Source organism: Astyanax mexicanus, chromosome 18 (genome assembly GCF_023375975.1).
Source record: "Astyanax mexicanus isolate ESR-SI-001 chromosome 18, AstMex3_surface, whole genome shotgun sequence".
Taxonomy (NCBI): Eukaryota; Metazoa; Chordata; class Actinopteri; order Characiformes; family Acestrorhamphidae; genus Astyanax; species Astyanax mexicanus.
In genome coordinates, this window is record NC_064425.1 from 3128775 (window position 1) to 3152794 (window position 24020).

Consider the following 24020-nt stretch of genomic DNA (forward strand, 5'->3'; position numbering starts at 1 on the left):
GAGGGGGCGGACGGCGGTTTTCCCGCTCCGGTCTGTTATCATAGTGACCCTCCACGTGTTAGGTGTTTACACGGGCGGAGTGCAGGAGGGCTTCTGATAAGAGACGGCTTTAAAAGAGGGCCAGTGAGGAGCGAACCCCACAGACCCTGATCCACAGGTAAGATGATCAATAGCTTCCTGACTCACAGTGTGATCTTCACATGACACTAATCATTTAACAGATCAACAAATCTCTTTATTTCTCCTTTTTTTACTTGACAGAGTGAGAAAAAAAGAACATTTTCTTCACAGAAAGAAAGAATTTAAAAAAAAATCAAACATGCTGCTGCAGTTTGTGATTTTGGCCGCATCTCTGGCGACTGCAACCGGTTTGTACACTTCTTTTCTTAGAGTTTTTATGTTTTAAATAGTATTAAAACAAGATTAAAGACTAATCTCTCTCTATTTTCTGCACAGAAGCATTCCCAGTTCCTCAGGACACGGCGAGCGGAGAAGTTCTGTGGACCGTGCAGGAGGAAATTGAGAATCTGGCTTCTGATAAAGCTGAACGCAGCAAGGGATTCAAGTGAGTGTTGTATTTTTTTATTGATATTTTTTTATATTTTGTTTGTAATGCACTGCAAAAGTGATTAAAAAGCAAATTACAGTAGCTACAGGCCTGCTGGCATTTCTAATATTTATAATATCTATAAAAGTATAATATTGACCATTAGTCTTATAAATAAATTAAATTTTGCACACAATAATGCATATAATTTTCTGTGGTGCTGTGGTTTTATTGTGGGATAATTCCCCCTTGATAAATAATGTATTCCTATTGCAACGCAATTTTACAATGTATAGTAAATACAATATATTCTTTCATTAGTAACAATAATTATAAATCCATTATTCAATTTATATACAGTTGTTAAAAAAAACAAGAGCACTTAAAAATGATGAGTTTCTTTGATTTTACCAAATTAAAAACCTCTGGAATATAATCAAGAGAAAGATGGATGATCACAAGCCATCAAACCACCAAACTGAACTGCTTTAATTTTTGCACCAGGAGTAAAGCAGCATAAAGTTATCCAAAAGCAGTGTGTAAGACTGGTGGAGGAGGAGAACATGATGCCAAGATGCATAAAAACAACTGTGATTAAAAACCAGGGTTATTCCACCAAATATTGAATTCTGAACTCTTTAGTAATATACTAAAAAAATGTATTAATATAATAAAAAAAGTGGCGTTATTTGAGGTCTGAAAGCTCTGCATCTGCATTTTTGTTATTTCAGCCATTTCTCAAATTTCTCATTTTCTGTAAATAAATGCTCTAAATGAGAATATTTTATTAGGAATTTGGGAGAAATGTTGTCTGTAGTTTATAGAATAAAACAACAATGTTCATTTAACTCAAACATAAACCTATAAATAGCAAAATCAGAGAAACTGATTCAGAAACTAAAGTGGTCTCTAATTATTTAAAGAGCTGTATTGTCATTTAATGTTCTTTAAGTTAACTGTTTTAGTTAATATCACAACTTCTGAACTTGTTATAGTTTGTATAGTCCTGTAGTCTTCATTGAGCTTAGCTTACACAACTTAATTTTGAGTAAAAACAAAATTAAATACATTTTTTAATTATTTGGACACTCAAATTTAATACAGTGTACTGTTTATTTGTAGACTAGACTAGACTAAATATTTGCTTTAAAAATAGCTTAACCTTTTTAGTAATGGCAACATTTTTACTGACCAATTTTATTTTAGTAATTAAAAGGACATGCATTAAAATTAAACAGGGCAAAAGAAGAATGATTTTAAAGCTTAACTCTTGTATTTCCTACTTTCTATTAAATCAAAATTCTAAATTAAATCTATAAAATTAGATCTGAATCTGGTTATATATACCAGTATCCCTTTATATAAAATATAATGTTATTAAAAAATCATTTCCAGTTGTGTTTAATTGGGAAATCCTTATAGTAGTTTTGCTCACTAAAGCATCGTAATCCTATATAAATAATTGATTTTGTATTTAACACAGGACTTATGTTGGATGTAGGTCAACATCCAGTGTTTTTATCAGTTGATTTTATTCAGGGCCGTGACCTTTAGCTTCATATCTTTAGTGCAAAACATTCTTTGAACACCAAACAAACAGAAGTGAGCCAAAAACTTTGATTCTGCTCTCTTATAGCGTCATCACTTACGTAAGAGTTTAAGAGCACACTCTGAAACAGAGCACATTTACTGCTTTAACCACGGCTCAAAGCCACATTAGATACATTAAAACAGGTTTATTAAACCACTAAAATGTGCAGAGCAGGGTTCCTCAAAGACCAGGGTTGAAAAAACTTCTCTAATTGATGAAAACCCTAAGAGGAAGCTTTCAGTTCAGCTTGAAAATAATTTTATAATGGTAATGTTTCCATTTGTTTGAAACCAATAGTTGTTAAGTTGAGTTTACACTGTGAAAAAGTTTAAAATTTTAAATTATTTAGCATATTTTTAAGGAATAACCCATTAAAACCCAAACCAGAAGTGGTTCTTGTCTGTCATCACTTTAAAAACTTAAATTTAGCTCTTTTATTTGAACAGAAAACTTAAAAAGTTTGGTGTAATTGACCCATAATGTTCAAACATGGCATTCAAACTAAGTGGTAATGTTTAGTTTATTACATAAAATATATTTTAAGGCACATTTACTGCTTTAACCACGGCTCAAAGCCACATTAGATACATTAAAACAGGTTTATTAAACCACTAAAATGTGCAGAGCAGGGTTCCTCAAGGACCAGGGTTAAAAAAACCTCTCTAATTGATGAACACCCTAAGAGGAAGCTTTCAGTTCAGCTTGAAAATAACTTTATAATGGTAACGTTTCCATTTGTATGAAAACAATAGATGTTGAGTTGAGTTTACTCTCTGAAAAAGTCAAAAATTTTTAATTATTTAGCATATTTTTGAAGAATCATCCTCTAAAACCCAATCCAAAGGTGGTTATTGGGTGGTATCACTTTAAAATCCCAATTGTAGCTCTTTTATTTGAACAAAAAACTTGAAAGTTTGGAGTAAATGACCAATAATGTTCAAATATGGCATTAAAACTAAGTGGTAATGTTTAGTTTATTACATAAAATAGATTTTAGTGTGTTTTCACACCAGCACTATTTGGTCCAGTTAAAATCGACTTTAGACCAGCTAAAGAAGGTGGTCTCGGTCCGGTTCAAAAACGAACTCTGGAGCGGTTTACTTGTAGTAAGAACATGATCTGGACTCAATCTGACCCAGATATTAAATATACTCCTTTTATTTTAGCTAAACTGCTGATTATGTGTAGTTTAATCTGATACATTAGCCAGATAACGCTAATTACAGCTATCACAGCTATGAATAAACGCTGTCTCTGATGCTGCTCCATGCTGTTTACACACCGAGCGCGGTATGTGCTGCATTCACTGCTCACAGCATTTCAGCATTCTGTGTTAAAGCAGCTTCTCACTGCACAGAAACACAGAATCTTCTCTTTATATATTAACTTTTTGTGCTCGTATGGTTTATTGGTACGCAGTTTGGTGCTTTTAAGTTTGTGCCTGTGTGAAATCAAACCAAACAGAGGTAGAAAAAGCTCTAAATAAACAAACTGATCAACTGATGCGTAGTGTAGAAATAAATTACAGGTGTGGAAACACTCTTAGTTCACAGAAACCAAGTAGCTAATAGGACATTTCTGAATTTTCTATGCTAAACTTATATGATATGACAGGGGTCACTAATAGGCGGACCGCGGTCCGGATCCGGACCCAGACGTTATTCAATCCGGACCCCAACCGATAAACTACTGAGAAGGATTTAATTCTGACAGCTTTTATTTAAAGCGGCGGAACGTTTATTGTCTTTATGGTTTACGTGCTTTACAGCGCAGTAAACTCACAGACCAATGACGCGTGATTGCAGTCGCAGTCAGAGAATAAAGTGAGAAAAGCTGAGAATACAGATGGTGCGCACCAGAAAAATAAATTAAGATACTACCTTTATAAAACATACTAACAGTAATGTAACCGAGCGGTGTAACTTGGAGGAATTAAAGAGAAACAACCGAAACAAAAGTGCAAAATATTCCACTTTACACTTTACTCCACCTGATCAGAACTCCTCAGCAAGAAAAGAAACCTCCCTCGCTCGCAGGTGCGCTCTCTTTACTCCCAAAACAACCCTACCTCAAAATTACAGCAACCCCCAGGGGACAAAAAGAATTGGCAACTCCCCCCATCAGTTTTACCCACAACATAAAAAAGTCTGATACAGTAATAATATATAAAAAAAAGTTTTTTTAAAAAAAACTGATATTTTGGCCAAGTTCAGCAAACATTTCTCCATATATTGTATGATTTATCATTCATGTAATTATTATGACAGGCAGGCCTAAATCTAATATAAATAAAATCAAATAGAATAAATATAGCATTTTGAAACAAAGTTAACATACAGATTCACATTAATAGACTCGATAAGTTCAGGGTGTTTCCATTTATTTTATATAGGTTGAGAATGTAATTATTGTGACAGGTCTATTTAAAAAAATACATATTGTTGAAATATACTAGTATGTGTAATTTGTTTTGTTTTTCAGTTGTTGATGACATTAATAAAACACTGACAGAAGTACTAGGCTTCTTCAGTATACAGTATATAATACTGAATCATAACAGAAGTTATAAATGGTGACGGTCCGGACCTCGGCCTGGCGTATTTTTCTCTAACTGGGACGAACTGAATTCTAATTAAATTCCTCTGTGATATGAGCTAAAATCATCAAATTTCCTCTTATTTTTTGCAGTGGGATGTGGAAGACCCACGTTGTCAGCACTGATCTATACTCTCCAGACGCTCAGAACCCCATGGCGGCCGAGTTGAAGCGTAAGCTGAGTCAGGAGTCCGAGCGTCTACGAGCTCGTCTCAGACAGGAGCTTCTGGACCTGAGACAGAGGCTATCTCCATACCCCTCTCACCCACAGCTCACCCCAGCCAACATCCGCGAGCTCCTGGCTCCCTTCACCCAGAAGCTCCAGAGAACCCTGGACTCCAACACCCAGGAGCTCTGCGGTCAGCTCAGCCTGAGCCTCCAGGGCCTCCAGCCTGACGGACCTTTAACCTACAGAGAAGCAGTGCTGAAGATCAGTCAGGCTCTGGACGAGAGTCACCCGAAAAGGACCGCCGCCTTCGAGGACTTCAAGACCAAGGCGTTTGAGGCGGTGGAGGAGGACCACGACGGCAGCAAGAAGGAGCTGTGGGAGGAGGTGACGGCCAGACTGGGCCAGGAGATCGTTTCCTTCAGCCTGGAGGTTCAGGGGAAAGTGGCCACGCTGAAAGTCGCTCTCGCCGGCCTCCTGACTTCAGCAGAACCGGCGAGAACCGAAGCCGAATCCAAGGTTCTCCAGTTCTGCCAGAGATCCTCGGCTCAGAACCAGAAGTTCATCGCTAATTTAGATCAGCAGATCGCCAGCCTGGACGAGAAACATCACGTCGACCCGTCCAGTCACGTCAATATCGAATCCATACAGGAGGATTTCTCCACCAGACTGAGCGCACTGCTCGCAGACATCGTGCACACTCTGAACTAGAGAAGAACCGACACCAGAACCAGAACCACAACTACTGTAATGTACTGTAAATAGATATCAGAGTAATTGTACCTGACGGCCGGAAAACTGACGTATTTTACCCCCTCTTTTCTGCTGTCCTACTGTATTAGTTCTCCCTTAAATTCCCTATATTGGTAACACTTTACTTGGATGGTCCATTTTATGGTCTTGTTGATGCTCAACTGACATTCAACTAACACTGAATTGAATGTCCACTAAATTTAACTTAACCCTATGTTGAATGTAAATGATTCAAAATAGAACCTAACCCTACACCTAACCCTAACCTTAACCCTTAATCAACCATAAAATCAAACCCTACACCTAACCCTAACCTTAATCCTTAATCAACCCTAAAATCTAACACTACACCTAACCCTAACCTTAACCCTAAATCAACCCTAAAATCAAACCCTACACCTTACCCTAACCTTAACCCTTAATCAACCCTAAAATCAAACCCTACACCTAACCCTAACCTTAAACCTTAATCAACCATAAAATCTAACCCTACACCTAACCCTAACCTTAACCCTTAATCAACCCTAAAATCAAACCCTACACCTAACCCTAACCTTAACCCTTAATCAACCCTAAAATCAAACCCTACACCTAACCCTTACCCTAACCCTTAATCAACCCTAAAATCAAACCCTACACCTTACCCTAACCTTAACCCTTAATCAACCCTAAAATCAAACCCTACACCTAACCCTAACCTTAAACCTTAATCAACCATAAAATCTAACCCTACACCTAACCCTAACCTTAACCCTTAATCAACCCTAAAATCTAACCCTACACCTAACCCTAACCTTAACCCTTAATCAACCCTAAAATCAAACCCTACACCTTACCCTAACCCTTAATCAACCCTAAAATCAAACCCTACACCTTACCCTAACCTTAACCCTTAATCAACCCTAAAATCAAACCCTACACCTAACCCTAACCTTAACCCTTAATCAACCCTAAAATCAAACCCTACACCTAACCCTAACCTTAAACCTTAATCAACCATAAAATCTAACCCTACACCTAACCCTAACCTTAACCCTTAATCAACCATAAAAATCGAACCCTACACCTAACCCTAACCTTAACCCTTAATCAACCCTAAAATCAAACCCTACACCTAACCCTTACCCTAACCCTTAATCAACCCTAAAATCAAACCCTACACCTAACCTTAACCCTAACCCTTAATCAACCCTAAAATCAAACCCTACACCTTACCCTAACCTTAACCCTTAATCAACCCTAAAATCAAACCCTACTACACCTAACCCTTACCCTAACCCTTAATCAACCCTAAAATCAAACCCTACACCTTACCCTAACCTTAACCCTTAATCAACCATAAAATCAAACCCTACACCTAACCCTAACCTTAACCCTTAATCAACCATAAAATCAAACCCTACACCTTACCCTAACCTTAACCCTTAATCAACCCTAAAATCAAACCCTACACCTTACCCTAACCTTAACCCTTAATCAACCCTAAAATCAAACCCTACACCTTACCCTAACCTTAACCCTTAATCAACCCTAAAATCAAACCCTACACCTAACCTTAACCCTAACCCTTAATCAACCATAAAATCAAACCCTACACCTAACCCTAACCTTAACCCTTAATCAACCCTAAAATCAAACCCTACACCTTACCCTAACCTTAACCCTTAATCAACCCTAAAATCAAACCCTACACCTAACCCTTACCCTAACCCTTAATCAACCCTAAAATCAAACCCTACACCTTACCCTAACCTTAACCCTTAATCAACCCTAAAATCTAACCCTACACCTAACCCTAACCTTAACCCTTAATCAACCCTAAAATCAAACCCTACACCTAACCCTTACCCTAACCCTTAATCAACCCTAAAATCAAACCCTACACCTTACCCTAACCTTAACCCTTAATCAACCATAAAATCAAACCCTACACCTAACCCTAACCTTAACCTAAGCTTAAAATCTAACACTAAACCCAATCCTAAAATATTAAGATTAGCGTTTGGGTTAGAGGTGAATGTAGGGTTATATTCAATAGAGGATCATTTACTTTCACCTTTTAGTTCATTTGCATTTAATAGACATGTAGTTGAATATTAGTTGAATGTCAGTTGAGCATCAAAGAGGCCATCAAATAGATCATCCAAGTAAAGTGTTACCAATCAGAAAGATGGATGGATGCAAGGAAAGAAAGATCTAGAAAAATGGGACTTCAAATTTACATTTCTAAAGTTTGTAAGCCTTTCAGTTTCCGATAATCTAACTGTAGTTTTTTAGTGGTTCACAGATGGTTATTTTAGATTTCTTGTAATACTATCTCAAAATATAAGAGTTACTGAAACTCAGCTGGGCTGGTGGGACGGCTAAAAATGGGCGTTGGAAAATGTCCCTTATTTTTTTAAACCGACAATTGACAGGTATGAGAAATATATACTAGTACCTGTCTCTGTAATGTAATGTACCTGTACAGTACAATATTATCACATTTTTACTATATTTTTATTATAAACTATGGCTTTTTTATACAGTGAAGAAACGTCAACTGGTCTGTATATTTTGCAAGAAACAAAAACACTCTGTTTTTTCTGTTTTTGACATGCAAGTTTATTGAAGCTGTTTTGTTGGATTGTATGAATGTTCACATATTCATATGCATAATCATATATCACTTTGTTTATTGTGTTTATTTTGAACAGAACTCTGTACATACAATAGTTTACTTGAAATTGTTCAAAAGTGTAAATATATATATATATTGTCTACTGATCATGTTTTTAAATAAATGAAATTAATACAATGCTTGATCTTCTCTTACATTCATGCAACCAATTGTTTTCTACAGTGATTTATTCATCGATAACAATCATCTATTAAACAACCCTTAATCCGAAAATAAAATTCTACTTTTTTATACAAAAAAAATCTCAATCATGCAGTCGATCCTTCATGCTATGAAATCGTCAATCTTCTTGCTATTCCTAGTATTTTTATAGAGACAGAAAGTATGTTCTTCATATAGACAAAATTATATTTCTATATATAGTTTTAAACTGTCTTAAGTAAAGCCACATTTATTTATTTTTTTTAGGGCTTTTTACAACTAATATTGTCTCAAAGCAGCTTTTTAGGAATCAGTTGTTTAATTCCAAATATAAGACAAATTTGGTCATTTTTTACCCATCCACTAAGAATGATGTTGAGAGAAATACAAACAAACAAACTCACACAAACAGTCTGTAATGTATGTAAGGTTATTAAAGGTAATAGTAAGCTCTAGCTGGACGGGATTAGTTTCTCAGGGGGTTCTGTGGTAATTTTCTCTTTTATGGTTTTTTTTTATCCTCTGTAATTTTATTCCTGTCCAGAACGATCATGTACGTGTTTTTCTCAGACGTCCTCTGATAAAAAAAAAAATACAGGCTGAATTATCTACTGTTTTTCTCTGAACTCTGTGCTTCTCCAGTAATTTTAGTCCTGTTCGGACGAACATCTCTGAGTTTCGTTTCCTCGCGTTTAATAAAATAGCTATTTGTCCACTGCCGCGCACCGTAATTACACTTTGGGTGCTCGTTTCCATGGAGATAAAAACTCGTTTCCACGCATAAAAACACAACAGGGAGTGGAAATGGAGGAGCTACTGAACGTGATGTCATGTGACCGAGAAAAAAGCCTAAAAAAAACTCACTGGTCCTCCTGTTTTTTCAATTGCAGTCTGGATGCAGGAGATTTTAATATTTTACAAGAGTGTAAAATATTTTTCACAGATGTCGCCCTGAGAAACTAATCCCATCCAGATACTGTAGGGTTTAAGACAAGCAACATTGCCGTTTTCACTACCCAGCAAACACAGAACACTGCCACAACGTTGTTAAATTTCTCACAACAAGGCTATGATGTTGTACAAAGTCTGTGCTATTTAGATTTTCTCAACAACCTCATCATTAAGCAACATTGCCTTTAGATCCCAAGACTAGCTACCTTTTGTCATCATGTCTTATTATCCTATTTAACAGAAGAGCACATCTGAAAAAGGGTCTTTAGAATAAAATATTAAAATAACTCATAAACGTTACTGTCTAGTTTGTTGATGTTGTTGTTTTTTCTGTTTTTAACACATATACTGTATATTGATATTTAAAGTGGTGTCAATCGATTTTAATTGAATTTAAACACATATACGGGTGAGTCCCATGCATAAAGTGCGCACAGCCATGATGCTAGTGTGGGCGCGGCCAAGTTAATGGGATCCACAAGGGTTGTAGTGGCGGCTCGATGGCACTTGAGGCTGATCCCCACCACGGTGAGCAGCTGCTCGCCACAGCTCACCCAAGGTCATTTGCACACAGCACGGGGGTGTGGCAGATTATAGAGGAAATTGGGGTCAAACTTAATGATTAATTTGCGTCAAAAAAATAATAACGCATTACTGATTCCAAATTAACGTTTTAACGGCTTAACGTTTTACCGTTGACAGCCCTAATTTACAATGGCCTTTTGATCAAAATATAATAAAACGCTTATAAATAATTTGTTTTTTTTACTTTTTTCACAACCGGTTAACATTAAACATTTTTTCAAAAACTTTCAACACTGAAACTACAACTGACATTATTAAAACTACATTTCAGTGTTGAGGCTTGATCATGTGCTACCTGGGTAGTTTTATTCCGATTCCAATGATCAGATTAATATACTAGTTTCTTTATATACAAGAAATAAACATACAACATATTTAAACAGCAAGTTAATTTGTAAACCGGTCAATTATACACTAGAATGATCCATTCAAGTCAAGTAAAATCAGTTTACACCTAAATACAGTGGTATGATAATAAATGAACACAGTGATATTTGAGAAGTAAAATGAAGTTTATAGGATTTACAGAAAGTGTGCATAAATTTGGGCACCCCTAAGCACTAATTATTGGAGCACAAAAGCATCAAACCTGACTGAACTGGAGATGCTTAGTAAAGAAGAATGGGCCAAAATACCTTCAACCAGAAGCTTTAATCAGATTCTCATTGGAAGCTACAGGAAGAGTTTAGAGGCTGTTATTTCTGTAAAAGGAGGATCTAATACTAAATATTGATGTCATTTTTTCTGTTTTAAATGTATGCACCTGTTTAATTTTGTTTTTAATAATTATTGCACACTTTCTGTACATCCTGTAAACGTCATTTTACTTTGAAATATCACTGTGTTCATCTGCTATGTGATATACTGCATTTAACTGAAACTGCTGATCCCAACAACCAATGATTTATAAAAGAAAATCATGAAAATGATCAAACCAATGTATTTAAAACCTGTTTTTGGAATTTTAACAGGACTAATCAGACAAATCCATTTTTATGCAACCATGAAACATCTATTAAAACTCTTGAACTCTTGATAGTGTAGCTTCTTCTAGAGCAATATTCCTGGCAGTCCATTATTGGCGCTATGATACCTTGAGCCGCCTTATCAGACAGATCAAATTATTCTACTTCAGCAGGCAGCAGATGGCAGGCTGTGGGTCCTTTATTTGAAGACATGAGGCATTCCACCAATCCAGTACACCTTCTTCACCACAAACCATCCAGCCACAACCAGTAGTACTGCCCCTGCTGTGGCAAATACAGCCCCTACTACTGCTCCAGTTACCCGGTCCTGTTCTTGAGCAGAATGTCCATTACCACCCACTGCAAAGAAGAGCATAAAACACTCAGTAAGAACAGGGTTGATTGGTGTGAACTGTTTCAATAGGTTCAATTCTGGTCCGGAATATTTTAACAAATGAAAATTTTCTCACCATAGGCAGATGCAGTCGGGACAGCGGCTAAAGGTAATTGAGAGACAAATGACAAATTAAAAACAGATTAAACCATGGTATCTGGGCTCTATTTCAGTGATCTATATGCCAGCCTTTAACCGTGCACAGCAGCTTTGTGATTGTGGGGGACGTAACGGGAAGGTGGGTAGTCCAGGTCCAGAAAGTAAAAATCCACTTTTAACTAGTGTAAACAGAACTGTTCTAAACATACACCTACCTCAATGCTACTTGGCTGGTGGTGTTTTTCCTCCATAGACTAATTCTAACCATTTGTTTCTTAGCTCTGAATTACTGGGTAAAGTATATAAACACTGATGTGTTATTCGCACAAATAACACAGGAATGAACTGCATGCTGTTAGCTCCAGTGCTGTTAGCTTCTCCTTTTTGACGAGACGGCGTCGCTGCTCGGCTTCAGCTCTGCCTGTGGGCGGTCCCGAGCCAAGGTGGGCGAGGCCATGAATACTAATTCACGGGTTGATGTAGACACAGTGCTTTTCCTGATCGACTCGTTTTTTTTTTTCTGAATATTTTCTTTTACTAGCTGCTGCAGACAACGAGGAAGAGGTTGAGGAAGAGTTTTTTTTTATGTGCAGCATCATAAACAACTCAGAGAGACCTACTGTATTTCTATTGTACAAAGAACAAGAAAAAGATGATTTTAGCGGAAGGAGACCTTTAATATAAGAGCCAGGTGCGCAATGACTTTGGCGTGTTGATATTTTAACTGCGCAGGAGAGGAAGAGGAGAAGGGGCATAGGCAGCTCATTTACGGGAACAGCAAAGTTATTTTATTAAGTATTCTGTTTATCGTTGATGTAAAAGTTGACCAATAAACAACTGACCAATGGGAATAACAGCGTTGAAATAAACAGCGTTACTAATGTCGTTACTTTTTTTAGTAAGGAGTAATCTAACTAATTACTCTGACTGTAACTATAACACCGTTACATTTCCTACACCCCGTTACTGCACCTTAATTTAGCAGCTCAATTAACTGTTTTTTTTTACTTTTCGCATACAGACAAAGGCGCAAGTGTGTGTGTGTGTGTGTTGTGTGTGTTAGTCACAAGGGAGGGGAGGATGAGATGAACACCTAAGCAATGATTGGCTAAGGTATAGTAAAATTACGGCTTCAGCCAATCATAGAAAATAGGTGGGTGGGTGTTAAGAGCGCATAGTGAGAGATGGAGAGTGAGGAGAACTCCAGTGGCAAAACACTCACTGAGGTCAAAGGTTAAACTGTGCACGTTGAGTTCACATCATGTCCCCGAACTAAAAATTTGTCGTGGACAAACCTCTATGCAGGTTCTTGTCTTTGCTGTCGTGCACTCTATTCATCTGGTCTATGAAACACGCTCTGAGAAGGTGGGGGGTGGGGGGGTTGAGGTTTACGGGGGCGAGTAACACAAAAGTAACGCAATAGTTACTTTTACTGGTAACTAGTTACTTTTATAGTGGAGTAACTCAGTTACTTTTTTGGAGAAGTAACTAGTAATTATAACTAATTACTTTTTTAAAGTAATGTGCCCAACACTGGTGATCAGCCAAGCTGTAGATTTGATACTCACAATCAGCAGCAGTATAAATCGGCCCCATTGATACAGTGGCCTCGGTTCCAGTGTCAACGGCTCTCCTTTTTCTGCCACTGCAACTCTGCAATAAGTTATTCATTACATTACTGTGTAAAAATATATATATATATATATTATTAGCCAAATAAACGATTTCCTTACATTCAAAATGCTCTGGCACTTTTCGGGTTCACAGAGCTTCAGGATGCAGTGCAGGTAGAGGGTGGACCGGTCTTGATCACGATGCTCCACAAAACGAAAAGCCTCAAAGGAGAACCTGGACTTCTTGGAGAGACCGTTCCCCAGGATTTTAGTGCGAGGGTCAATGTTACATCTGTGGGGGAAAAAGTCTGATTGTTAGTAAAGAAATCAGGGCATAGTCAGTGATAAAAAAAAGTTATTTAGACTTTATTTAAGGATGATCTGGAAAGAAAAAGTGCCATTCCACCGAATAGGTGCCATTTGTTTGTTGTAAACTTGTTTTTTTATGGTTTTTTAAACTCTGAATCTAATTACACTTATATTTAACTATTTAAAACATGTACTGATCAATCTCAGACAGCTTTACTTCATTTTTTACAAGATTTCTCATCTAAAAATGTTAACAAAACTCATGTGACATTTAAAAAGCATATTTAAAAGCAAGTCCACTAATTCCTTTGATTTTCTCTTAAGAAAGTCTTTATTTTAAAGAAATGGTTATAGACTGCATGTTCAAATAATTTACATTTATGACAAAAAACTGGCACTCACTCCTGTTACTTTTTATGTTATGAGTAACAGGACTGTAAGTAACAGAAATTATTTTTTAGCATAGAATTAGCAAAAACATGAAAAACAGCTAAATGGCGGCTATGCTAATAGCATGAGGACACTGAGCACATTCTAGTGATTTTTTTTCCAAAATGTGTATTTTTTAAAACATAAACAAATAAGATTTAATTTAAGAATTAATTTTAGGTAACAGGACTGAGTGTTGAGATTGAGCTGCTCAGTCATCGTTACAATAAGATCAAATATACAGAAAAAAAAACTAATGTGGGAACTTCTTGAAATTTGGTCCCCTCATGATCTTCAGAAGTACCAGCTGATGATGTCACTTCCTGTTGTAGATGTGACTTCCTGTTGTAGAATGTTTTAGATGTTTCAGGTGTTTAGGGTAATGTGTTACAGTAACAGGACTGAGTGAAACCTGAGTGGGACACAACTAAAATGTATTTTTTTTATGTATTTTAACCTAAATATATTATGTATTTATTATAAAAAATATATATATATATTTTAACAATGCAAAAATTACAAAGGATTTTAATAATAAATATATTTTATGGTAAAGTTTATAGTTAGAGAGTGGGGAAAATGGGTATCAAATCCTATTTTTTTAGTGTTCTAAGTAGTTTTTAATAATGTTTTTAATTACATATCTTACTTTTGCAATTAGGTAAATTAGGTACAAGACACTATGCTAAATAATAAAATGTATTTGAAAGTTATTTTGTGTGCACATTTATACATAATTATAGTCATTTCCTAGGGACAGAAACGGCACAGATTCGGAGGAATACGCCAAAAACTAAAAAATAAAATGAAAGTTGAAATTTCTTACACATTGAAAAAGTCATGTTTGTTACTGCTGTTTGAATTGTACGGTGTTGGAGTGGCGAAGCAGTGATCCAGGAGAAGGTTAAAGCTGTAGAGAAGGCAAACAGGCAGATAGTTAGGATTTAAAAAAGGGTTAAAAATCGTTCTACAGTTAAATCAAACTCAACTATACTCAAAGTATCCCCTTACTTTCCACTCAGGTTAACGGCTTTGACTTCTACATAGACCAGACTGCGCAGCTGCAGCCCGGCAGATGGAACCACCAATGGATATGAAAAGTCTGTATCCTGAAAATAGAACGTATTAGAGCTTTAACACTGGGAAAAATGGGAAAAACAACTTTAATTATTCAACATTAAATAGTAAAGAGCATTTGAACTGACTCACGTTGTACACGCTCATGCTGAGTGTATCAATAAAGCTTCCGTTTTTATCATTGGTGGCCACCGACACTGATGATCTGCGAAATTAAAACCAACACAGAAATTGCTCATAAGAAATACATGTTCCACATGGCATCATTTATAATGGACCTTGCAATGGACAATTCTTTGGAGAATCTTTTAACAACTGTTTTAACAAAATCTTTCAGAGCTTCTCAGATTAAAAGAATCGTTGCATTGTCATTTGATTGAAGCTTTTATTCAGAACATCTTACATTTACATCAACCCTGGTGAAAAATATATATATACTTAAATGTACTTTAAAAATATTGAGAAATCTTTAAGTATGCTGTAAATATACTAACAGATTTATGTACTTACTTAAAATATATTAAAAGTAAATTAATATTATGCTTTCATTTGATCATACATTTTGAAAAGTACAATATAGCGTATTTAAATAAATATACTACTATGAAGTACACTTTTAGTTTAATGCAATTCAAAATACTTCTAAATATGTATTTACAAATGTATATATACATATATATATATATGTATATATATATATATACGCGCTCACACGCCACACATGACATTTCTCACGCTTGCCAATCCATCGTCTGTATATTATAATGTACTCTCGTTGAGCCAATCAGAATATAGATCGCTCTGTTGTTAGGCAGACCTAGTCAAAGAGGGTGGAGTTTCAGCCAGAGTGTCAGGCATGAAGAACTGTCCGATTCGAAAGTTCTGAAACACACGTCGGTGAACAACTAAAGAAGAACTGCGCACAAGTTGCTTGCTTACTTTTATTTATTTTATTATTATTTTGTGTGTTAAAAGGTCATATCTTCTCTAATTTGATCTTATAGGCATGTTTCTGGTATTCTCGTCACAGTGTAAAATGATAAGGCTAGCAGAAGTGTGTCAGCGCGCTGTCGGCCCTACATTGCATTCGGTGTAAAGTGTGCTTAACCTGTGCTTCCTTTGACACAATTAAAGCTATTGTGTTTTCTCTTTTCAGGGTGAGGTTCACATTCTGTTCCTGCATACCTGAAGACACCTAGAGACCAAGAGATAGAAGCTAACTACCGAGTTCTGTCTACACAAGCGAAGAAATGGATATGACTGGATGGCACTGCACTGAAAAGTAGGTCAATATTATTGTTTTTTGTTGTCTTTTTTCGAGTGGTCCAGCAGGCTAGCTGGTTCGAATCCCGATCATGCAGCTTGCCATCAGCTGCCGGAGCCCCGAGAGAGCACAGTTGGCCTTGCTCTCTCTGGGTGGGTACAGTACAGTAGATGGCGCTCTCTCTTTCCCCTCATCACTCCTAGGGTGATGTCGATCAGCACAAGGTTGCATCTGTGAGCTGATGTATCAGAACCGAGTTGCTGCGCTTTCTTCCTCCGAGCGTTAGCGCTGTGATGCTACTCGGCAATGCTGCAGCATCGGCAGCAGTTCAAAAAGAGGCGGAGTCTGACTTCACACATATCAGAGGAGGTGTGTGCTAGTCTTCACCCTCCTGGTGTTGGGCTATCACTACTACTATCAGTGATAGTGGGTTAGGTAATTAGCCTTATAAATTGGAGAAAATAAAAAAATAAATGAATTTTTTTTTAAATAAATAAAAAAATAAATTGTCCATTATTTTGTATAAAGTAGTAATTTAGTAGTAAAGAAGTGTTCAAATTAGAGCTTAGATCTGGCTCAAAAGAATCTTACCCGACCCAACCCGCCCCATAAACTGTCATTATGAGCCTAAGTCTGATTTAAACCTGATATATTTTTTTAGTAAGTAGAGCGTTAAAACTGAGCTTTTTAAAAACAATTTGGGGACGTTTGAATCAGCAAAATCTGTTCAGAATGACATAACAACACTGAAGAAGCTTAGACCTATCATTTAAGAATTTGTGAGCCATAGAGCTGTGTTCATAACATGCGACTACAACATTTTAACTTGTGCAACTTATATAAAAATGATTTTTTAATTTGATATGTTGTGATTATCATGCCATAGCTTTATATCGGGTTCAGGCAGAGAATCTAAGCTCTAGTTTAAATCTGATTTTTATAGGCAGGCTGTTGCTGCATTTGTTCATTTTCTGACACTAAGAATCACCACGTAACTGAATGACATAGAAAGTGAAAACGACACCCAATCCGAGGACCTGCCTGAGGACAGGTCAGAACCTTACAGAGCTGTGTTAACTGAGCCCTGGCAGCTTTAATTTCTCCCAGCATCAGTTTTTACAGTTAAAAACCACAAAACACACCACAGGCAACTTTCTGAAAGTGTTTTTAAGCTTTGTGTCGGGTTACTGAAACTTACGCCACGATCTCAGTGTTGTTGATGAGGTATTCCAGCGGGTATCGGCAGGAGAAGTGGTAGAAGAGGTCTGTGGAGTAGCTGATTACTCCCGATGCAGAAGAGGGCGTGTCGATATAGCCTGTGATGATGACCGATTGGACGGTAGAGAACTGACTGAAGGGTCCGTCGGAGCTGGGGACCTCATTTACAATCTGATACAGCAAAACAATAAAACACAGTGTGTGATAAAAACTGTAAAAACCTGTTTAAAACTGTTTTTTAGCTCAGAACTATATTTAGACAATAATTTAGAGAATATATTCTAGAGAACTGTTCCAAAGTACAGACCACAAAAGAGGAGCTTTAAATTAGTTTGATCTTGTTTTGGTAAATATTTGACTTTTTATCTGGTTTATTAATTATATTTTAATGATATAATTTTCCCTTGTATCTTATGGAGGACCAAAAATGATATAAGTATAAATAAACAAATGCACATATAAATGTAGAAATAAATACATTTTGAAATGAATAAATGAATAAATAAATATATAAATAAATAAATAAGAAATGTATTTATTAATTTATTTATTTGCCTATACAATTATTTATGCATGTATTTATTTATTTATATATTTATTTATTCATTTATATGTGCATTTACTTATATATTTATTTGTTTATTTCAACATTTATTTATTTCTTTATTCATTTATTTATTTATTTATATATTTATTTGTTTATACTTATGTCATTTTTTAAAGTGATTTTATAAGTGCTTTATAAATAATGTTGAGTTGAGTTGTGTTGAGTAGTTTTCTAATTCTGCTACTACTGTGCAACAATACTGAAATGCCAAAAGTAATGGGACAGGAACTAGTACCATGTCCAATTAAAGCTAAAAAGCTCTGTAATGATCTGTGAGATATACAACTCTGGAATAAATTAAGAAACCGATTCAGTTTCTGAATCAGTTTCTCTGATTTTGCTATTTATAGGTTTATGTTTGAGTAAAATGAACATTTGTTGTTTTATTCTATAAACTACAGACAACATTTCTCCCAAATTCCATTTTTTTTTACATTTAGAGCATTTATTTGCAGATAATAAGAAAAAATGAGAAATGGCTGAAATAACAAAAAAGATGCAGACCTCAAGCTTTCAGACCTCAAATAATATGATTTAAGAGTTCAGAAATCAATATTTGGTGGAATAACCCTGGTGGTTTTTCATCACAGTTTTCATGCATCTTGGCATCATGTTCTCTTCCTCCACCAGTCTTACACACTGCTTTTGGATGACTTTATGCTGCTTTACTCCTGGTGCAAAAATTCAAGCAGTTCAGTTTGGTGGTTTGATGGTTTGTGATCATCCATCTTCTTCTTGATTATATTCCAGAGGTTTTCAAATTGGTAAAATCAGAGAAACTCATCATTTTTAAGTTTTTTTCAGAGCTGTAAGTAGGTGTAGGGTTACTCTCACCTGTAGAGACTGCCGGCATGGGTTGGACACGGTGTCGTTGATTGGTAGTTGAAAGCGGATGACTGGAGGATCTACACTGGAGTCTATCTGACCTGAACACATGCTGTTGTTGTGCTCCCCGTTCAGAGCTAAGCGACTGGGGTCGAACCCGGCCCACTGCGCCGTGCACAGGTTCACTTTCAGAGTGATGATGCTGACTCCACACTGCACGAGCAGGTCACTGTTATCTGGAAGTAAATGAGGCAGATTAGCAGCTGCTGGAGATAAAGATATGATGGGTAAGATCAGGGCTCTGGGTCTGGACTGGGACTCACCTGGAACCCTGTTGTACAGAGAGGAACAGTTATACTGGGAATGAACCGGCTGAAGGCCCACGACCAGCACTGTGACACACAGCCACAGCAGCATCTTCACAGCACCTCCAACAATGATCTGAAACTGATGTAGAACAATTTTTGGAGTAAAATGCAGTATATGGGCCATTCCACCGAATGAACTGGTGCCATATGTTTGTTGTAAATCTTCCAAATTAAACTTATATTTCTTATTTCATAAGTCTAATAACACATATATTTAACTATTCAAAACATGTACTGATCAATCTCAGACAGCTTTACTTCATTTTTTACAAGGTTTCTAATCTGAAGATAGATTAATTTCTTCTCAGTCCTGTTACTAAAACTCATGTGACATTTAAAAACCAAGTTTAAAAGCAAGTCCACTAATTCCTTTTATTTTCTATCAAAGTCTTTATTTTAAAGAAATGGTTGACTGCATGTTCAAATAATTAATATTTATGACAAAAAAATGACTCCTGTTAATAGCACTCATTCCTGTTACTGAAACTCACTCCTGGAACTGGAACTGTTTTAAGTAACAGGACTGAAATTAACAGGACTAAATAAAACCCAGGAACACAACTAAAATGTATGACTTGAAGTCATACAACAATGCAAAAAATACGTCTCTGAAGGATTTAAATAATTATATTTCATGGTAAAGTTTCTAGTTAGAGAGTGGGGGGACAGGTAACAATTGCTATTTTTTCAGTGTTTTAAGTAGCTTTTATTCATGTTTTTAATTACATATTCAATGTACAAGACACTATGACCCTATTTTGTAACCACCTTCACCAGTCTTACACACTGCTTTTGGATAACTGCAAAAATTCAAGCAGTTCAGTTTGGTGGTTTGATGGCTTGTGATCATCCATCTTCCTCTTGATTATATTCCAGAGGTTTTCAATTTGGTAAAATCAAAGAAACTTATCATTTTTAAGTGGTCTAATTTTTTTCAGAGCTGTATAAATATTTTATACATACATATAAAATGCTTAAAGTGAAACTATATAGTATATAGAGGTTGTTTGGTTGATCACATCTATTTTAGCCATTAAACCCAAAGATAAAGATGAAGGCTGTTAATTAAAGATTTTTTGAATTAATTATCATTATCATTCATCATGATCAAATTCAGTTCAGTAAATACAGCTTACCTGTCGAGAGTCTTCAGGTGGGATGTTCACACAGTAAAAGAGACAGTGTGAGATGCTCTTTATATAGCAGTAGAAGTGTGATGAGTGTGAATAGGTGTGTACAGGATTACGGGGAGCAGCTCATACCTCAGCCCACCCACTGATGCTTTGTTTGTACAGAAAAGTTCAAGCGACTGTATTAGTTAATGTTAATGTGTTAGTAGGTTTTGACCTAAAATACTCAGTACTACTGTTCATATGTATGTATCCTGTATTTTATGTAGAAGTGAATCAATTGGCTTCTTAATTACATTACAATGTATTTTTTTTATTTATAATGTGGTTTCTAAGTATATTTATGATGAAAGAGATGTAACCTAACCCTTTCAGACCTACATTGCAATGGAGGTTAATTTTTGTGTAAATTTTTTCACTTTACAAAGAATAAAAATCAACTCACTGAAGTAAAGCATGGTAATAAGTAATAGCATCCCAGCTAATGTGGCAGAGTAAACACCTCTTACCATCATATTATGGGATTTTTAACTGCTTTTTTAATGTTTGTAGTGATTTTATGAAAATGTAATGTTTTATGAAAAAAGAAACAGCATATATATATATCAAGTCAAGTCAAGTCAAGTCAAGTAGATTTATTGTCAATGCTGCATATGTACAGGACATACAGAGAATTTAAATTACGTTACTCTCCTTCCCAATTTTACAGCAAGTACAGATAATAGATATAATAAAGGAGAAAGGGAGACACTATGTGTACAATACAGCAGAGACACAAATAGACATACATGAGACAAAAACAAGGTGCAGTGGTGTGGGGGAGGAATAGATATATAAATATAAGTAAATAAGTAAAAATAGATATATAATTATAATATAAAAGAGTGGGAGACACTATATGTTCAATACAGCAAGACACAATAAACATACGTAAGACAATAGTGCAATATTGATGGTGATTGAGATGGAATGACAGTAAAAATAGTAAATAACAGTAGTGCAAATACGGTATATGGTATATAGCTTAAGGCTGGTAAAGTGAATGGGTGCGTAAGTCCTTAAAGTTCACAGTTTAATTAAGTGGAATTAAAGTGCGTATTGACAGTGCAAGTATATCAGTAGTGCAGGTGTTGTGTAGTGCAAGTCCGTTTGGAAGGGACCAGTACTTTGTGTATTGTAGTGCAGAGTTTCAGTACTTTATTAGTGGGGTGGTTCAGGATGCTGAGTGAGTGTGTGCTGGGGGCAGGATTGGGATGGGGGGTAGAGCAGGAAGAGAGTTCAGCATCCTCACAGCCTGATGGATGGGGCTGTCTCGCAGTCTGCTGGTCCTCGCCCCGAGACTCCGCAGTCTCCTCCCTGATGGCAGCAGGATGAAGAAGCTGTGTAGTGGGTGAGAGGGATCTCCTGCCAGACGGAGGGCTTTCCGTGTGAGGCGGGAGCTGTACAAGTCCTGAAGGGAGGGGAGAGAGGTGCCAACAATCTTCTCAGCTGCTCTCACGATGCGCTGGAGGGTCCTGCGGCAGGATGCTGTGCAGGCCCCGTACCACACGGTGAAACAGCTGGTCAGTATGCTCTCGATGGCCCCTCTGTAGAAGGTGGTCATGATGGGGGTGGGGGCTCCAGCTCTTCTCAGCTTGCGGAGAAAGTAGAGACGCTGATTTGCCTTCCTGGCCAGTGACGCTGAGTTGGTGCTCCAGGAGAGGTCCTCTGTGACGTGCACACCCAGGAACTTGGTGCTGCTCACCCTCTCCACAGCACTTCCGTTGATGAACAGAGGGGTGTGCAGTGTGTGAGTTCTCCTGAAGTCCACAACAATCTCCTTGGTCTTCTCTGTGTTCAGAGAGAGATTGTTGTGTTTGCACCAGGAGGCCAGGCGGCTCACCTCGCTCCTGTAGTGTGACTCATCGTTGTTGCTGATGAGACCCACCACCGTTGTGTCATCCGCAAACTTGACGAAGAGGTTGGAGGTGTGTGCTGGTGTGCAATCGTGGGTCAGCAGAGTGAACAGAAGGGGGCTCAGCACACATCCTTGGGGAGCCCCTGTGTTCAGTGTGGTGATGCTGGATGTGCTGCTGCCAACCCGCACTGCCTGTGGTCTTCCAGTCAGGAAGTCTAACAGCCAGTTGCACAGTGAAGTGCTCAGCCCCAGACTGTCCAGTTTGTGTATGAGCTGTTGGGGGACGATTGTGTTGAATGCTGAGCTGAAGTCAACAAACAGCATTCTGACGTAGGTGTTCTTCTTGTCTAGGTGTGTGAGGGCTGAGTGGAGAACAGTGGAGATGGCATCATCGGTCGAGCGATTTGACCGATAAGCAAACTGGTAGGGGTCCAGGGAGGGGGGGAGCAAAGACTTGATGTGATGCATGACTAGTCGTTCGAAGCACTTCATGAGGATGGGGGTGAGTGCAACTGGACGATAGTCATTGAAACAGGATGGCGATGCCTTCTTAGGGACAGGGATGATGGTGGTGGCTTTGAAGCATGTGGGAACCACCGCCTGACTCAGAGAGGTGTTATAAATGTCAGTATAAACCTCTGCGAGTTCCCAGGCACAGTCTCTCAGCACACGGCCAGGAATGTTGTCAGGCCCAGGAGCTTTCCGAGCATTGATCCTGCAGAATGCTCTCCTCACACTGTCTGGGGACAGCGTCAGCACCTGGTCACCAGGAGGAAGGATGGATTTCTGGGCGGGTGTGTTGTTGAGTGGCTCGAACCTTGCGAAGAACCCATTCAGGACGTTCAGCAGAGATGTGTCACTGTCGCAGGTCTGTGGATGTGGTTTATAGCCTGTGATAGACTATAGACTATATATATATGTATATATATATATATATATATATATATATATATACATATATATATATATAATTTATATATATATAATTATATATAATATATATATATATAATTTATTTTTTTTATTACTAGAACATAAGTCAGGTTAAACTGTTTAAATTTAATGTACTGCAGAGGTGCTATAAATGTCTTTTTCTTCCAATGATGCCAAAATTAATGATTTTTAATTATTTGAATCAACTTAAAATTGTTGAGTTTAGCCTTTTGCCATTGGCAACTTATCTTTCATTGGCTTCTGACGCCAATCTATTTGCATACTGGTTGTGTCCCCTGGTTCCTGACACTCACTATCAGTGTGTAGACATTCCCCACAGACGACCTTAGGTAAACTTTTAGATCATATTACATTAACACTGTCCAATGAAAAACAAGTATATCCATTTTTGTTGATTTTTTTATTTTTAGTTTTAGTACTACATAATTTGAATACACTAACTGTCCCTTACACTGTGTCAAAATTTCTTGATGAATGGACCAATAGAAATTCCAAAAGTCAAAATGACCTGAAATAAACTGTTTTTTTACATTGACTTGAAAGTTAAGTAGGTTTAATCTCTCTCCCATAAAATTATGATTTACTTCCTGGCCTTGATGTTATTTTTATGATTTTATTTCTATTTTCACAGGGTGAAGACTAGCACACTACTCCTCCGACACATATGAAGTCAGACTCCGCCTCTTTTTGAGCTGCTGCTGATGCTGCAGCATTGCAGAGTAGCATCACAGTGCTAACGCTCGGAGGAAAGCGCAGCAGCGACTCGGTTCTGATACACCAGCTCACAGACGCAGCCTTGTGCTGATCCACATCACCCTAGGAGTGATGAGAGGGGAAAGAGAGAGCTCTATCTACTGTACCC

General features: G+C 37.1%; 2 protein-coding genes across 2 annotated transcripts; one reads left to right on the forward strand and one right to left on the reverse strand.

Annotated features, from left to right (window-relative positions):
- The first annotated feature begins 79 nt into the window (after window positions 1-79).
- Window positions 80-8449, forward strand: zgc:162608 (apolipoprotein A1/A4/E family protein). Its single transcript, XM_015604417.3, has 4 exons — window positions 80-157; window positions 262-368; window positions 457-565; window positions 4827-8449. The coding sequence occupies exons 2-4, from the start codon at window positions 320-322 to the stop codon at window positions 5608-5610; spliced, it is 942 nt and encodes a 313-aa protein (XP_015459903.2). The 5' UTR covers window positions 80-157; window positions 262-319; the 3' UTR covers window positions 5611-8449.
- On the reverse strand, window positions 8306-20395 carry LOC103032258 (zona pellucida-like domain-containing protein 1). The gene is made up of 11 exons (XM_049467128.1): window positions 20314-20395; window positions 19133-19256; window positions 18819-19045; window positions 17358-17548; window positions 15028-15100; window positions 14830-14927; window positions 14645-14728; window positions 13201-13372; window positions 13036-13120; window positions 11445-11471; window positions 8306-11334 (listed from the first exon to the last, which is right to left on the reverse strand). The coding sequence occupies exons 2-11, from the start codon at window positions 19224-19226 to the stop codon at window positions 11174-11176; spliced, it is 1212 nt and encodes a 403-aa protein (XP_049323085.1). The 5' UTR covers window positions 19227-19256; window positions 20314-20395; the 3' UTR covers window positions 8306-11173.
- Window positions 20396-24020: the final 3625 nt, after the last annotated feature.

Bases quoted from the DNA above. Each gene is read 5' to 3' on its own strand.
- zgc:162608 (XM_015604417.3), top strand. From the start codon at position 320: ATGCTGCTGCAGTTTGTGATTTTGGCCGCATCTCTGGCGACTGCAACC. The intron at 369-456 runs GTTTGTACACTT...TTTTCTGCACAG, and splicing joins ATCTCTGGCGACTGCAACCG to AAGCATTCCCAGTTCCTCAG. The intron at 566-4,826 runs GTGAGTGTTGTA...TATTTTTTGCAG, and splicing joins GAACGCAGCAAGGGATTCAA to TGGGATGTGGAAGACCCACG.
- LOC103032258 (XM_049467128.1), bottom strand. From the start codon at position 19,226: ATGCTGCTGTGGCTGTGTGTCACAGTGCTGGTCGTGGGCCTTCAGCCG. The intron at 13,373-14,644 runs GTAAGAAATTTC...TTTCCCCCACAG, and splicing joins AAACATGACTTTTTCAATGT to ATGTAACATTGACCCTCGCA. The intron at 13,121-13,200 runs GTAAGGAAATCG...AACTTATTGCAG, and splicing joins AGTGCCAGAGCATTTTGAAT to AGTTGCAGTGGCAGAAAAAG.